Source organism: Xenopus laevis, chromosome 1L (genome assembly GCF_017654675.1).
Source record: "Xenopus laevis strain J_2021 chromosome 1L, Xenopus_laevis_v10.1, whole genome shotgun sequence".
NCBI classification, from domain to species: domain Eukaryota; kingdom Metazoa; phylum Chordata; class Amphibia; order Anura; family Pipidae; genus Xenopus; species Xenopus laevis.
The window spans coordinates 156,950,960-156,966,075 of NC_054371.1; the positions used below are offsets into that span (position 1 = coordinate 156,950,960).

Genomic DNA, 15,116 nt, shown 5'->3' on the forward strand with positions numbered 1-15,116 from the left:
GAAGAGGGGAGGCACGCTTTTGGATCCACGCACTAATCAAGCTCAGAATGTCGCGTGTCATTTAAAAACAATAGGAGGCCTGCAGTAAGCGAGAGCACGAGCTGGAAATGCAAAACGCAAATAGTCTACTGTGAGCGCATCCATAAGGTAGAATGGATGGTTTGTTCCAAGTGGAAAAGGGGGCCGTGATACGTTCTGTATGTTTGTAGTCTTTGGGCTGGGACAAAGTAAAATGGCTGTTGATAGGGGTAGGTGTGGTAATATATGGAACACAGTGTCACATTTGTGATATTGTTTTAATTGGCCATTTGTTTTCAGCAGGCGCAGCTTCTACTTTTAACTGATGTTTACCTGCTGCCCCTGTCGTTCTGTATAGGCTTTAGCTACGAAAGACATACTGTACAATGATTGTACACTGGTTAGAAGGAGATGTTTATACTGAGATCATACATCAACCTGTTCCCCAGAGGAATTTTCAATCTAAGGTCTAAATGTTAAAAAAGAGCGCACGTGATTCAATAGATATTGCCTTCGTTTTATGTATACAGAAAACTTATTCTCTCAAAGGTGGTTCGCCTTTAAGTTAAAGGTATTCTGTCAATTTTTATGGTGTAGTTTTTTTTCTGCTTACAGTGAAAATAATTCACTCAATTCAAATATAACATTGTATTCCTGCACCAGCAAGTGTGCTTTTTTTAGTTGTAATATTGGTGTGTAGGCAACCATGTCAGGTCATTTTACCTGGTCATGTGCTTTCAGAAAGAGCCAACACTTTAGGAGGGAACTGCTTTCTGGCAGGCTGTTGTCTCACTGTAACTAGGGTTGCCACTTTTTTTTTTATATTTTGCGTTGGGACCTGGATTTTACTATTGAGTGCTGTTCTAATACCCCAGAGACATGTGTTTTTACAGAGCGTTTCCAGCAATGTTGTGTAATTAGTAAAAGAACAATAGGGCAGAATTATACTGGCTTTAAAAGATAATGGTTTTTTATCAGTGTGATTAATGGGAATGGTAACCTTATTACATTTTTTTTTTCATCCAGAAAATTTACCATTCTTCCCTATTAATAACTTTGACAGTAAGTTGTGTTTTGGAATATTATAACATAGCTTTCCATTTAAAGCCAAACCTAAACTCATAAGGCCCTTAGAGCTAACCCCCCCCCCCCACTAATTTAATTCAAAGCCTAACTTCTAGGCAGTTCAAAGAGGCAGTACACACACTTGAATAGATATGGCAGACCATACTTTTTTCATAATGTTTTAATCAAGAGAAATGTTTTTGGTTATACCTTGCACTAAATAGGACAAAGCCTGAAAACTATCCAATTTCATGTGGTTCTTCCAAACAAGCATGGAAGGAGGACTAGATAATCAAATTACCAGTGCATGGGTAAGCCCCCTCTGTATTATGGCTCTTATACATGAGCATTTTTTAATGGGTTGACAAATGCACGCTGAGCATGTAAAAATGCAAATATTGCGTTTGCATGCATTTTTTTTAAAGCACCTCAGTGCATTTTTTGCCAAAATCAACCCAACACTGTCTTTCTGCATCTATCACTGTTGCATCCTATTCACCAATATAGATATAACTGTGCATGAGTTCACTGCAAATTGGGTTCAGTTGCGCCAAATATTTTCAAAGCCTGTCTGCCGTCATTTCCAGTGATTGCTTGTGTTATTTACGGTGACATCTGCATCTGATTCTTTAGCGACAAGTGTAAGGCGTCTATTGATGCAGGCACTGAGTGAACCCCCATTTTGGAGGTAGCTGTAGCTCCGGGGTTTCATAGGCACAGCAGGGCCTGATTTACAACAAAAAGGCAGGAAGGAATGTGCGGTGCAACTATACGCAAGTGCAAAAAGTGTCTCTGGACACAAGTACTTCAATTTTCAATTTTTCAGTTTCAATTAAAGTGGAAATTGTGAGCAGTGCTTGTAGAAGTAATGCGATCAAGTGTCTCTAAAGAGATGAGAAAATAAATTGGTGGTATTTAAATATAGGATAATATTTGACTGTAATGTATAATATATCCCTGATACGGACACTTTACTAATTAACCTGTTTCCTGTCTAGCATACTATTTATTTATAGACATATGATATAAAAAATGATGCATTTAAGGCCAGGTGGCTGTTAACCAAAAGTTTAAGATTGTTTATCAATATATTAAATATAAAGTTTGATAATATGACTCCTCTCAGTACCAAAACAACACAAGCAACTTGTTTGTTTAATAAAATCATGAATTATCCTTGAATTCTGTTTTTAGTTAAAAATCCTTAGGACACCAAAAATTTCTTGAATCTGGCAGCCCTACCATAAATTAACAGATTATTTGGACAATGTAGGTTTTTATGATTGTAAAACTGCACTGCAGAATAGGGGTTATTCTAAAACTGTACCTGGGAACACTTGAGCTCAAATGGAAATGGTGGCCCAGGGGAATGCAAGATTACAGATAGCGATCATTCCTTCTAAACAAATTTAATTGCAGTGTTTAGTAGGGGGTTGAGACTCATTACAGAAATGTGTTTCCTTGGGTGAAGTCTTTATTTTTAAGAACTTGTGGACAGATATTTTAAATTATAATAACTGTTAAGTCATACACTTCTTGCAAAAAAAATAAAATAAAATAATAAGGAATATGCTGACAAATTTACTATAATGTCTTTCACTGCTTTGAGTAATCAAACTCTATACTGTGCTGTAGCACTGAGCTCTAACACCCCATCAAATATTTAAGCCTTGAAAATTAAATTAATAAGCATTGCATTTAAACCAATTCAGCGTGAATGAATAGGGGGCTTTGTGATTTGAGCAACGCTCTTTTCCGTTCTGAAACATTGTGCCCTGGAATCTTTTTAAAACCTAAAAAGCTGGCATTTACCACTCTGAAAAATTACAATATATATCGGCTTCCTGTTGTTTTCAAATTGTACACCACAAAAACTAAATTTTCAGTTGCATAATATTTTTCTAACCAGTTTCAAGGGCATCCATTTTAATAAGAAGAAAGGAGGTTCCTACTTAATATTGAGGAAGGGTTTTTTTTCTTGGAGTAAGGATGGAATTTTTTCCCCCTCTACTGCAAATTATAGAGGCGTCAGAAGGGGATTTTTTGCCTTCCTCTGGATCAATTAGCAGTTAGGCAGATTTTATAGAGACATAAAAGATTAATTTTAATGCAGGAGTATAATTACAGAGAAAGCAGAAAGTGTAGAACACCCTCTAAGGCCTACTTAATGAGGAGTTTCAATATATATAGATATATCTTGATAGATAAGGTCAATTTATCAATATTTTTGGGCCCTAAATTTTATTTGCTGTGGGGCCCAATAATATCTATTCACTCCAGTGGATTGACACGTCTTTTTTTTCAACATAATTATGTTTCCAAAACTGTATGTTTTAATGATACATTTGTTCTTCTCCACAGCAGCACCTGGTATATACTTGCAGTCAAATTAGAACGATTGCGTCCAATATAGCAGGGCTATAAAGCTGGGGATGATCAATTAAATTGTAACAGATGGAGAGTCTGCTTCCAGGCATACTGAGCTACTACAAGAGAGGGAAATCAAATTCATTTTTTTAAAAGCACATTTTTAGAACTCCCCCCCCCCTCCCCCAGAAAAAAAACGGGATTGTGAAAAGTGGTAATTTGAGTTGGACTATTGAAGAAAATATATGGAAATATAAGGCAATATAGGCAATATAGTTCCTCATTGAGACTTATTTTATTATAATCCCTGGGATTTAGAATAGTGGGGTAAACTATTACCAAATGACGACTAACCTCTGGTTGGTGGATAGGCTTATAGACCTGAAGGAAGCATGTCCTGTAAGCAACCTTTAGTAAATAATAATGTTACTTTGTCTATCAATTTGTCTCACAGAACAACAACCCCAATTATTCTGGTTTCGGTGCTTTATGAGTGGGATGATACAATGAAATGAAGGTATCTTTCTTCTGGTCTCTTTCAATTATTCCTTTATTAACAGAGTAAACAAAAAAAACTTGTTGTCAGCGTAATAATATTTTTTTTTTCTTTGTTTCACGGCCTATCTGAACAGTCTGCCTTTTCTGTGCCCCTGTTATGTTCCTATAGCCAGGTCATAGTTAATACTGATAGCAATCAACTACCGTAATATGAGACTGTTGTATGAGCCCAAACAAAAGTGGTTACAAAGAACATATTTGTAGCCTTTAAATGATTTGCCCCTTTAGTTGGTTGGTTGGAGTATAAAACTGAAGAGAATAATGACAGTCTGTTCAGGTAGAGTAACCATGAGGCATGTAACATTGAGATTGCGTCACCATTATGTGAAAAAACTGACTGATGTTTCACCTTTTCATATGGGGGGGGGGGATATCTTAGGTAAAATATTGAGTTACAGTAAAGCATTTTTTGGGCAAAGGCTAACACAAGTGTTCAACTATGCAGCTGTGAGTCTTGGTACACATGGGCAGAGAAATCTACCCATATGTTTAGTTATCAGTGTGCCTTATGTTGATAGTATCAAGTCAGTGATTGAGCAGATATGTATGTATGATCACTAGGAATGTGCTAGCCCAGCTGATTTAAGTATTTGGCTAATAACCAAATTGTTTCCTGTATTGGCTGAATGTAATTGGATGAATCTGTGTGTGCAGCCGACTGGTCATCAAAACATCTGTTCATTTGTCCGTTTCACCAGGCAGATCAGCCTGTGTGTTTCCACAGAGAGGTGATATGTACAAACCTGCTGCAATGTAATGCTACTGTATGTAGGTGAATTAGTAGCTCCATATATCACCAATCTCCTTTACAGAGCCATGGCCATCTTCCCTGTCCCAGTTCAGATACAACATAATTTTTTTTTATCCTTTCATAGTTTAGCCACAATCCCACTGTTAGTGCAGGGAAGTCTAGTTCAGCAACAGCTGGCACTACTCACACCATGTGTCTCCCACTCTATTCTCCTTTTAGATTGTAAGTGCTAAAGAGCAGGGCCCTCTGTACCTCTGCTTCTCATTCTTGCAGCATTTCTAAATAAACTGGATGTATCAAATATATACCCTTCTGTTGTACAATGCTGCAGAATAAGCTGGTGCTTTATAAATACTTGTTCATTATAATAACTAATCTATCTGTTTGAGCAGGTGTTTTTTTGTCTCAAGCCCAATCTACAGAAATGCTGGGAGCATGGTTGGGGGGGTGTACGGGCACCCCTTGGCTGCTGTCTGCTAATGATTCTTATAATCTGCATGGCATTCATTGGGGAAAGCAAGTATATGGAGTTGCATCTGGAAACCCTACAAGATGTATGGGCAGGTAAGAAAGTTCAAATTCCATTATTGCACTTATTTTCTACAGTTGAATGCTATAATACTTTAACACTTGACTTTTGTATGTCTGTTTTTTCAATTTCAACATAGGACACCGCTTATTCACCCACATACTTTGTACTCCGGATCCTAGTCTTCTGCTTCTATCCCTATTCCTGCTTCCTCTTCTTTGCTGGCAGATAGAGGAATATTTGGGGACTTTGCAATTTCTGCAGCTCTCATGTCTGTGTACCCTGTGCACTGGCACACTTTATCTCCTGCTGTCCTGGCTGCTGCCCTCACCCACAGTACCAGCATCTGGTTACCTGGCTACTCAGCTTGCCTTTATGACAATTTATTGGCTGGTTCTGCAGGGCCGTTCCCACACTAAACTGACACCGTTGCTGCTCTGTGGAATCCTGATTATAACTGAGCTCCTGTGTACACATTGTCCATTTCTGCTGCACATCTGCGGGATCATCGTTGGCATGACTTGTATCCTTTCAAATAACTCCGTGTGGCAAGAGTCTGCGAATTTCACTCATTTACGTGGATGAACAGTAAATTTGCACTGATGCACTAACCAATGGAAACTGATAAAATTTTTGCCAATTATTCATCATACTGACTAGCAGTTTGGTTTACTGCCCTGGTGCAAATTTGCTTATTTTTAGCATACTAGCTAGGGTTGCCACCTGGTTGGTATTTCACCAGCCTAGTCTGTAAAATATTAGCCAAGGCTGGTATTACAAATATACGGTTATCTACTTTGTGGTAAATTTGTAATAACTAGTTAATCTGCCCTTTTCCCCTGTTTTCAGCTCCTGTACTCACAAAATTCCCACCCAGTTCCAAGCTTGATGATACTACTCCACCCTTCAATGTCACAATCTATCCACAGTAAGGTTGTCTTAAAGGGGTTGTTCACCTTTCAAATACTTTTCAGATTGATCTCCAGAAAGAAAGACTTTTCTCAATTGCTTTCCTTTTTTTTTTCAGTTTTTCAAAAATTTAAGTTAAAATCTAGTGAAATTTAAAGTTTCATGTTCCTGTCTCTAGTGTTTCAGTCTGGCAGCTCAGTAATTCAGGTGCTGATTCTGAACTGTTACAAATTTGCAACATTTAGGGGCAGATTTATCAAGGGTCGAATTTAGAGTTCATGGAAGTTTTTTTTTTAAAACTCCCATGAACTCAAAATTCGACCAACTGCAATTTATTAAAAAATTATAATTTTTCAAACTCTGGTGAATGGGATCGACCCGCAAACTCAAATTGAATTCGATTCGAGTTTTTTCTCAGAAAAAAAAAAAGATTTTCAGGTAGGATGCAAACAACTCCAATGACGTCCCCCATAGGCTAAAACAGCAATTCAGCAGGTTTAAGGTGGCGAGTAGTCGAATTTGCGTTCTTTAAAAACTCAAATAGAATTTGAACTATTCCCTAGTCAAATTTCACAAAAAAAACCTCAAAAATTCTGATTTTCACTTCGACCCTTGATAAATCTGGCCCTTAGTTGATACATTTCTCGGCAGCATCGGCGTTCCCCCCCCCCCCCCCCCCCAAAGCTTTACAATTCAATATTAGAAAATAGAAAGTAATTGACAAAAGTCTTTATTTCTAGTGAACTACAACTGAACTAGAAAAAGTGTTGGAAGGTGAAAACATCTTTAAAAGGTGGCAACCCTAATACTAGACCTTCACTATATGCAGAGATGTATACAAGTTAGAATATATGTTATCATTTAGAAGTAATGGGGAATTAAAACAATTTTGTAGAAATGAAACTTTAGGAAAGATTTGCTGTTTGCTAGAATGGAGTTTGCCCATATCACATTCTTGAGTATTTTTACCTTTCTGAAAATGAATGGTTTGGTGGAGCTGTCTTACTGTTAAATGCATTTGCAGCACAAACCACAGACAGACATATTTGTTTGCAGAACTGAAATGTCAGTTATGAAAATTAAAATGTAAAGTTAATATTTTGGGGTCTCTGGAAGTCAGTGAATGAATATAGGAGATAAGTTCACGGTTTCCTGGCTTTTGTGTACATTTGTATTCATACCCAAGGGCACGTGGGTTGCTGTGATCTATTCAAGATTCTCAATAGAATTTCAGCCAGACAATGCACATACAGTAAATTTATTCTGGCTAAAAGTGTGACATTAGCTTAACTGTAGGTGTGTGATACCAAGGAGTTTCAAGCATAGCTCTTATAAATAATTTGCTTGAAAATACTGTCCTTAGTACTATGATAAATTTGTGTAATAAGACTGTCGGTGTTCTCCTTACCTTTTCTAAATAGTGCGTTATAGATTACTCACTTTCTTGAAGCTAACAGAGTCGCATAGAAAAATGCTGGAAAAAAGCAATGTATTTCACTACCTGGCATCTGTTCCCTTTGTAAAATGTGTTCCTTCTAAGGATAAAGACACTCTTTTGCCAGTGATTGACTCCAGAGACACTCTTTTGCCAGTGATTGATTCCAGAGCACATGAAAGGTGGGTTATTTAAAGTTCAGTGTAAAAATAAAAACTGGGTAAATAGATAGGCTGTGCAATATAAAAAAATGTTTCTAATATATTCAGTTAGCCAAAAATGTAATGTAAAAAGGCTGGAGTGACTGGATGTGTAACATAATTGCCAGAACACTACTTCCTGCTTTGCAGCTCTTTAACTCTGATTTAGTCAGCAACTTAAGGGGGGCCACATGGGACATAACTGAGCTTGCCATTGATCATTATAATCCTTATTGACCCATGTGGCCCCCTCATAACCATTCAGTGGAAACCAAGAGAGCTGCAAAGCAGGAAGTAGTGTTCTGGATATTATGTTAGACATCCAGTCACTCCACCCTTTTTACATATCATTTTTGGCTAACTAACTATATTATAAACATTTTTATTTTGCACAGCCTATCTATTTATCCAGTTTTTATTTGTATAAATTATATGCCTCTGTTTCATATGAATGTTTCTGTTACAGACTTCCTTTCCCCCATGCTGTTCTCCCTCAGTCTGCCACTTTTAATGATATAACTTGGGGAGAGTTATCCTCTGACACTTGGTTACACGATGGCTTAAGAGACATGCCACCAGCCTCTCTGTTAATGGAATCAGAAGAGTTGGAGGAACAGCTACTGAGCGCTAGTATCCAGGCATCGCTAAGAGAGTACAGGAAAGAAGAGCCTGAAGAGTATGCCCTGCAGAAATCCAGCGTGTCTGCCCTCAGGTGAGTAAGATACTTCCATCTGTCTGTCCATAGTTACTCAAGAAACAAGTAATTGACTGTCACTCCAGTGGGATTTAAAAAAAAAAAAAACAAGTGGAATTGTTGTAGAAAAGTTCAGCACCTGCACAGTTGTTACTGGAAGATAGCGAGGTGGCAGTTTAACACAAGAAAAACCAAACCCCTGATACATATCTTGGTGTGACATAAGCTTTTCAGTCTGAATGTACCACATGATGTAACAGCTGCTTTTCTTTTGATGTAATATTTACCCACGTTGTCATAATGTTTTTCCTTAGTACCCTCTGAGGATTTGTATGTTTATTTCAGGCTGCAGCAGTTGGAACGGATGGGCTTTCCCACAGGACCTGCAGTACTGGCATTAGCAGCAACAGGAAAGGTGGAAAGAGCAGTGTCCCTGCTTGTTGAGGGGCAAGTTGGAGCAGACATTAGAGTGACAAGTGAGAAGCCAGCAACACAGAGGCACTGTGGCCCACCAGAACAAGCCCATACATGTGATGTCACAGAAGACAGTCATTAGGCATTCTGACCTACACATAAATACTTAACTGCCATACAAACATTATTTTATAGGATGTATAAAACTCCAGTATGCAGATCCATATCAACATTTGCATGGTGTAAAATGCTGCGGTGTTTTCAAGCACAGGAACTGCATGACATGAGCAATCTTTTCTAATAGTTTTTAATATTATGAGTTTTACATTATTTGCAGGGTCTTCTAATAAATATACAAAAAAAGATGGGATTTTTGTAAAAAAAAAAACAAAAAATAGTATTTTATTTATACAAATGTATTTATTTTTCATGGTGGATGACAAGATTGTGGGATATGTATCTGCTTGTTCTGATATGGGTGTTAATGTATATATCATTTACTGTTGCCCACTCATCATCCTGTTTTTTCAGTCTTTACTTTACAGTTTGTTATTAGATGCTGTTTGTTGGGGAATTTTGATGCTTGAAGGGGTGCTTTAGAATCAATTAAAGGGGCACAGATGTAATTCTTCAGTTAATACAGAAGACTCATGTTCATATAAAGCTCTTGGTCCATGTTCCATTATTTATAAGAGGACTAAGTGGATGCAAGTAAAATCATTATTATTGTATGGATACTTAAAGTGGACCTGTCATCCAGACATAAAAAGCTGTATAATAAAAGTCCTTTTCAAATTAAACATAAAATCCAAATTTTTTTTATTAAAGGGTTCATAGCTGTTGTAAACACATTTAAAAATGTCAATCAAATATTGGCTGCCCCTCTTATATGCCTTAGGCATAGAGGCAGGGCAAGCAATTACTTTAACTTTTCATTCAGCGCTTTCTAGATGTCACTGCTCTCCCCACATTCCTCCACTTCCCTTAACCATTTATTTGTGTAGCCAGTACATGGGGATGGACATCAGGCCCCCCATTCTGGTGCACAAACAAGATTTTGAGATAATGCAAGACTGCCTGATTGCTATATTTATGAATTCCCAGACTGAAGGAAACAAGATTCAAATAATTTATACAGTGTAATTAAAGTTAATTTTGCTTGACTAACATTATAAAATAGGATTTGGAATATTTTTGTTGGGAGACGGGCCCCCTTTAAGTGGAAACAGGGACGCACCTTGGTAAAATAAACATTAGGAAGTCCCTTCATTGGTAGAGCAATTATCAACACAATGGCTGAGATTGCAGTGCAAGCCCCCAGGACACACAAAGTGTCCCTATAGGATATAGCTGACATCAACCTTTTTTTTTACAGGGGGTAGGTAGTAAGGCACTTTGATATCAGCAGGGTGAAGAGAATTCAATGTTTTTCAGCTTGGCACCATCAGAAACTTTCCTCCTCATCCTCATACTGTTCAGAGGGCATAAATCTGTAATGTGACGGCCCATTGCGCCTGCCCCGATAAAATCCAGGAGCACCAGAGGGGGTAGGTCCTGTTCCTGAACCAGCATCAGTCTCTATGAACAGAGAAAGGGAAATGTATAGGTATGCTGTTAAATGCTGTAACTATATAAACCTACTTAATTATCAACAGTACATTATCAACACTTCCTTGATGGTTACCCTGCAGTTGTGTACGTTTCTGCAACATTAGTCTTTGCTTCCTATTCCCCACTGTTATAATAAGTATGAGCAGGTGAAATAAAGTAAGTATAATCCAGCAAGTTATGACCTGCACCCAATAAAATATACAGTGTGCGGCTGTTTTTCTTCCCGGGACGTAGGTTAAACCTGCAAGTGATGGCACAGAAGGTGAAAAAATGGTTACAGAAGGTAAATTGTGTTGAAAACAAGAATGTGCCAGTGCATTATACTCTTTTAAATATAAAAGGAATTTGCTTAAAAAATAGGGTTTAGGGTTGATTTATTGAAAAATATGTGTAGAGGAGCCAGCGGCTCTCTGCGCACAGAACTGCAGGATAGGAACCAATCAAAAGCTAGGCTGACCCCATAGGAAACTGAAGCATGTCATTGATTGTGTGACTGCAGATACAAGATTCGCTATGCCCCTGCTTCTGGCAGGGACCGTTAGGACATGCTCACCCCTTATTGAAACATGGACAGAGGCCATAGCAGGTTTATGGGAAGCTCAAATAAAAGGGCCATTTTTAAATGCACTTTTAGTCCAAAGTGAAACCAGCTTATACCATATAGTATTCATTATTGCCTACGAGGTTAAGAGGGCTTTTTAGTCCTTTAAAGTGAAAGTGGGCATCATTAATGTAGTTCAGTGGTCAGTTCGTGGTCTATATGCTGTTTTAGATGAATTTAAACCTGTTGTCCACCCTATGCTATATATGAAGGTGACGGATTTTAGGGTTAGCAAAGCTTTCAATCTCGGTAACATCAGGGGGCAAGTTTACTTAGCTCGAGAATAGAAGAAAAAATACTTCGAATTTTGAATGTTTTTTTTGGCTACTTCGACTACGACTTTGAATCGAACGATTCAAACTTAAAATGGTTCGACAATTTGACCATTCGATAATCGAAGTACTGTCTCTTTAAAAAAAACTCCGACCAAGTACTTCGCCACCTAAAACATACCTAACATCAATGTTAGCCTATGGGGAAGGTCCCCATAGGCTTCCTAACAATTTTCTGATCGATGGAAAATTGTTTGAACGAACGATTTTTGTTCGATCTTAGGAAATGCGGTAAATCCTTCGATATTCGAAGTCGAGGGATTTTACTTCGACGGTTGAATATGGAGAGTTAATTAACCCTCCATATTAGAACCTAAGTAAATGTGCCCCCAGTTTGTAAATGCTTAGCCAAATAAAGATAGGGACTGAGAGAGAGCCAATAGCAAATATTCTAGCATTTTTGGTGACCACAAAGAGTCAAGAAATACATGATTTAAAAAAAAAAAAGAATACACTGATAAACTGACATTTCTGGAATCCAAACTTTTCTTTTGTTGCTGTTGTTGAAAAGTCATCATCACAGTTTGGTAAATATGCTCATTTATTTCCCTTATTTTCAACGGGCTACATGAAAACTGCAAGCACAGCTTTGTGTGATAATAGAAACCATTTGTAAGCTGTGAGAGATACCAAAAAGAAAAAAGACTTTGCAGTTTGAACTATAATACCCAATAGATCATTCCAGTAAACTTTTAACACACAAAAGGAGTATGTATAAAGGTGTGTTGAAATACACCAGAAACCACTTAAAAGGGGAACTATTGTGAACATTACAATGTAATATAAGCTTCTGCATACTGAAATAAGAAACTTTCTAAATACATTCAATTAACAATTCTGTATCATTTCTGAAATAATCACATTTATCTTCACTATTCCTCACTCAGCATCTGTTTCTCTTCATGCAGGAGTTGGGTGTCAGATATTAATTGACAGATCCAATATATCTTATAGGGGGCCTTTTGCCTAGAAGTGGCCTAATCCCAAATTGAATCCTGCATTCAGTGCTTCTCTGTTAATGTATGGCCTTAGTCTGACATACAAATATATATATATAAATATATATATATATATATATATATGCCAAAAAGCTCATTGTAATGGATTATTTCTGTGATTGAGATGCATGGTGTTAATTCATGCATAATAACAACAAAAATATGGCATTCATTTTAGCCATCTTTTACACTGATTTCCTGGCATAAAATATTTTAGACATATTTACAGTATACATGCCCAAAGCATGCAATTCAGTCTACATACACAAGTCCACGTGCACACATGCACCAATAATGCACAAACAGCATGCCCACTATTTGTGGATATCATAAAAGGCTGTAAGGGTAACCTGTTCTACTAGCTCAGTATTTATATTCAGACATATGGGATATTTGAGGTACAGCCATACTCATTTTTTTTAAAGGCAAGCTCAACAGAAGATTTCATACCAATGTCATTATTAATAGCTAGCATAAATTTATTTTCATTAAACCAAGCTAATTATTAAAACTGGTAACTGTAAACTAAAGAGGCATATTGGGAACAAGTTACCTTTACAGCCAAGTGAGTCAGGTGCATACATGATTAAAAGGATATAAAGGACCATTTAGTCGATAAAAGAAGTGCAAGACTGTGGTTACCTGGCCACATAATGTGCTCAAGCAGAGTGACCCTTCTAACCAGCAGCTCCAGCTGTTCTTGTAGCTGGAGGAAGGAGGCTAGGCTGACCACCTGCCAGACCGAAAATAGAACAATGGGATACGGGTCCAGCAAGATGAGAGAGTGACGAGTCAGATATAGAAAATGTAGGGTGAGGGTAAAGGGTAGAAACTTGAAGCTAATCCCAAGTCATGAGAGAAACCACATAGTAAAGTAAAAATAAAAATGCATTGATAGAAAGAAGAAAAATGATACTTGATGGTTTATTGTCCAGATTTATAAAGTTATAATCTAACTTAGATAAACAAAATTTAAATTCAGTTTAATTAAGTGTAATGAATAAAACATTCCTTCTGATTGCATTGCACAGTGCTACAAACACCAGTATGAAGAAGAAAAAATAGAGTAGGCATGTCTTTCATAGTTTCTAATCCATATCATGTAGTCCAGATGAACAAAAGAAGGCCACAATCCTTAGTTTTTATAAGCTTTTTTTTATCACTCACTCCACTATCTTCCAGGTATATGAATGTATATTTTAAATGCATATTTAAATGCTCTATCATAGTGTAAATAGGCTCTTAATATATCTTAATATAAGAAAAGAAATATTGTGCACTGAGAAAAGTGATATGGTGCCAAAAATAAGAGTCAAATTGCTGACCATCAATATAGATTGAGTAATGAGGGAAGACAGAGAACGGGGTGGGTATAAAGTGCTAACTACATGTTTGTAGTTAGCATGCAGGTTTTAGGAGGTTTGAACAGCGAGCAGCATGGATATAAAGCAGACAGCACAAATTTTGTCATAGGTCCAAATGAATTTAATTCGTAAAGCATGCAGCTTCTGTACTATCCTAGAGTGCATAGTTTCAAGCATCTTTGTTGGGCAGCTCAGCATACTGGAGTGGAGGCTCATAAATAAGACGTAGGTATCTTCTGAATTGCCTTTACCTTGCGTGTTATTCAGGACAGGTGTTAAAGGAACAGTACCATCAAAAAATGAAAGTTTTTTAAGTTAATAAAAATATAATGCAGAGTTGCCCTGCACTGGTAAAACTGATGTGTTTGCTTTAGAAACACTACTATTTATATAAATAAACTGCTGAGTAGCAATGAGGGCAGCCATTCAACGGAGAAAAGGCTCAGGTTACACAGCAGATAGCAGAAAAGCTCTGTAGAACATAATGGTGTTATCTGTTATCCACTATTTAACCTGTGCCATATGGGCCTTTTTCAATTTCCGCCATTGCTACACAGCAGTTGTTTATATCAACTGTAGTGTTTCTGAAGCAAACAGATCAGTTTTACCAGTGCAGGGCAACAGTACATGACATTTTAATTTTTTGGTGTTACTATTCCTTTAAGTACAAGACAACTTTGCACATACAAGTGATGCACTCCAGAGTTGCACTACATGGGAGAAAGTATACATTGCTCTAAAAGAAGCATCTAAAAACTCTCCAGAATTGTGCTTACTGCTCAGTAGTCAGTGATTCCTGTTGTCTAAAACTGATCATGAGTCTTGTGTTCTTCTTTTGATATCTTTTTGAGATCAAAAGTGCATTTATTTTATTATATATTTATATAAAATATATATATTTATTTTATTTAAACTCACAAAAAATGTAACTGTGCTGATGAAAAAGAATGGCTAAGACTGAAATTCAGACAGGACTATTATTATGACCTCTCTTGGCAAGAAAGAACTGCAAATGTAACTCTTGTGACTTCATGAAAACTAGAGCTTCAGCCACAGGGCGTGATGGGATTGTTGATTTTAATGCCATGAACACAAAAACTGACTCTAAAATATAACTCATTTTTTTTACCTATAACTACTAAATATTACAGATAGTTTTTGGACTCCAAAAATATTAATAATGTTATAATTGTGTTGTTAGTGTTGAAAGTGTAACTATAGAGGGCTGGTCTATTTCTGTAGCCAAGCTGTAACCACAATCGACTAATGT

The 15,116-nt window shown here is 37.1% G+C and overlaps 2 protein-coding genes across 14 annotated transcripts in view; one reads left to right on the forward strand and one right to left on the reverse strand.

The window, feature by feature from the left end:
• The first annotated feature begins 11 nt into the window (after nucleotides 1-11).
• rhbdd3.L (rhomboid domain containing 3 L homeolog) lies at nucleotides 12-9,740 on the forward strand. Of its 8 annotated transcripts, none has more exons than XM_018260611.2 (8): nucleotides 13-147; nucleotides 1,308-1,394; nucleotides 3,905-3,967; nucleotides 5,152-5,323; nucleotides 5,428-5,811; nucleotides 7,619-7,814; nucleotides 8,299-8,544; nucleotides 8,872-9,740. In XM_018260611.2, the coding sequence occupies exons 3-8, from the start codon at nucleotides 3,962-3,964 to the stop codon at nucleotides 9,080-9,082; spliced, it is 1,215 nt and encodes a 404-aa protein (XP_018116100.1). In that variant the 5' UTR covers nucleotides 13-147; nucleotides 1,308-1,394; nucleotides 3,905-3,961; the 3' UTR covers nucleotides 9,083-9,740. The 8 variants fall into 8 exon arrangements, with proteins under 8 accessions (XP_018116116.1, XP_018116142.1, XP_018116100.1 ...); XM_018260645.2 differs by having other exon boundaries at nucleotides 5,170-5,323; XM_041565857.1 differs by having other exon boundaries at nucleotides 66-84.
• The window catches only part of emid1.L (EMI domain containing 1 L homeolog), a 43,139-nt gene continuing 37,256 nt past the window's right edge, over nucleotides 9,234-15,116 (reverse strand). The window contains exons 14-15 of one of the 6 annotated variants that reach the window (XM_018263418.2): nucleotides 13,125-13,215; nucleotides 9,234-10,518 (exon numbers count right to left, since the gene is read on the reverse strand). In XM_018263418.2, coding sequence (XP_018118907.1) covers nucleotides 10,385-10,518; nucleotides 13,125-13,215 — 225 coding nt within the window. In that variant the 3' untranslated portion in view covers nucleotides 9,234-10,384. 6 annotated transcript variants of the gene reach the window in all.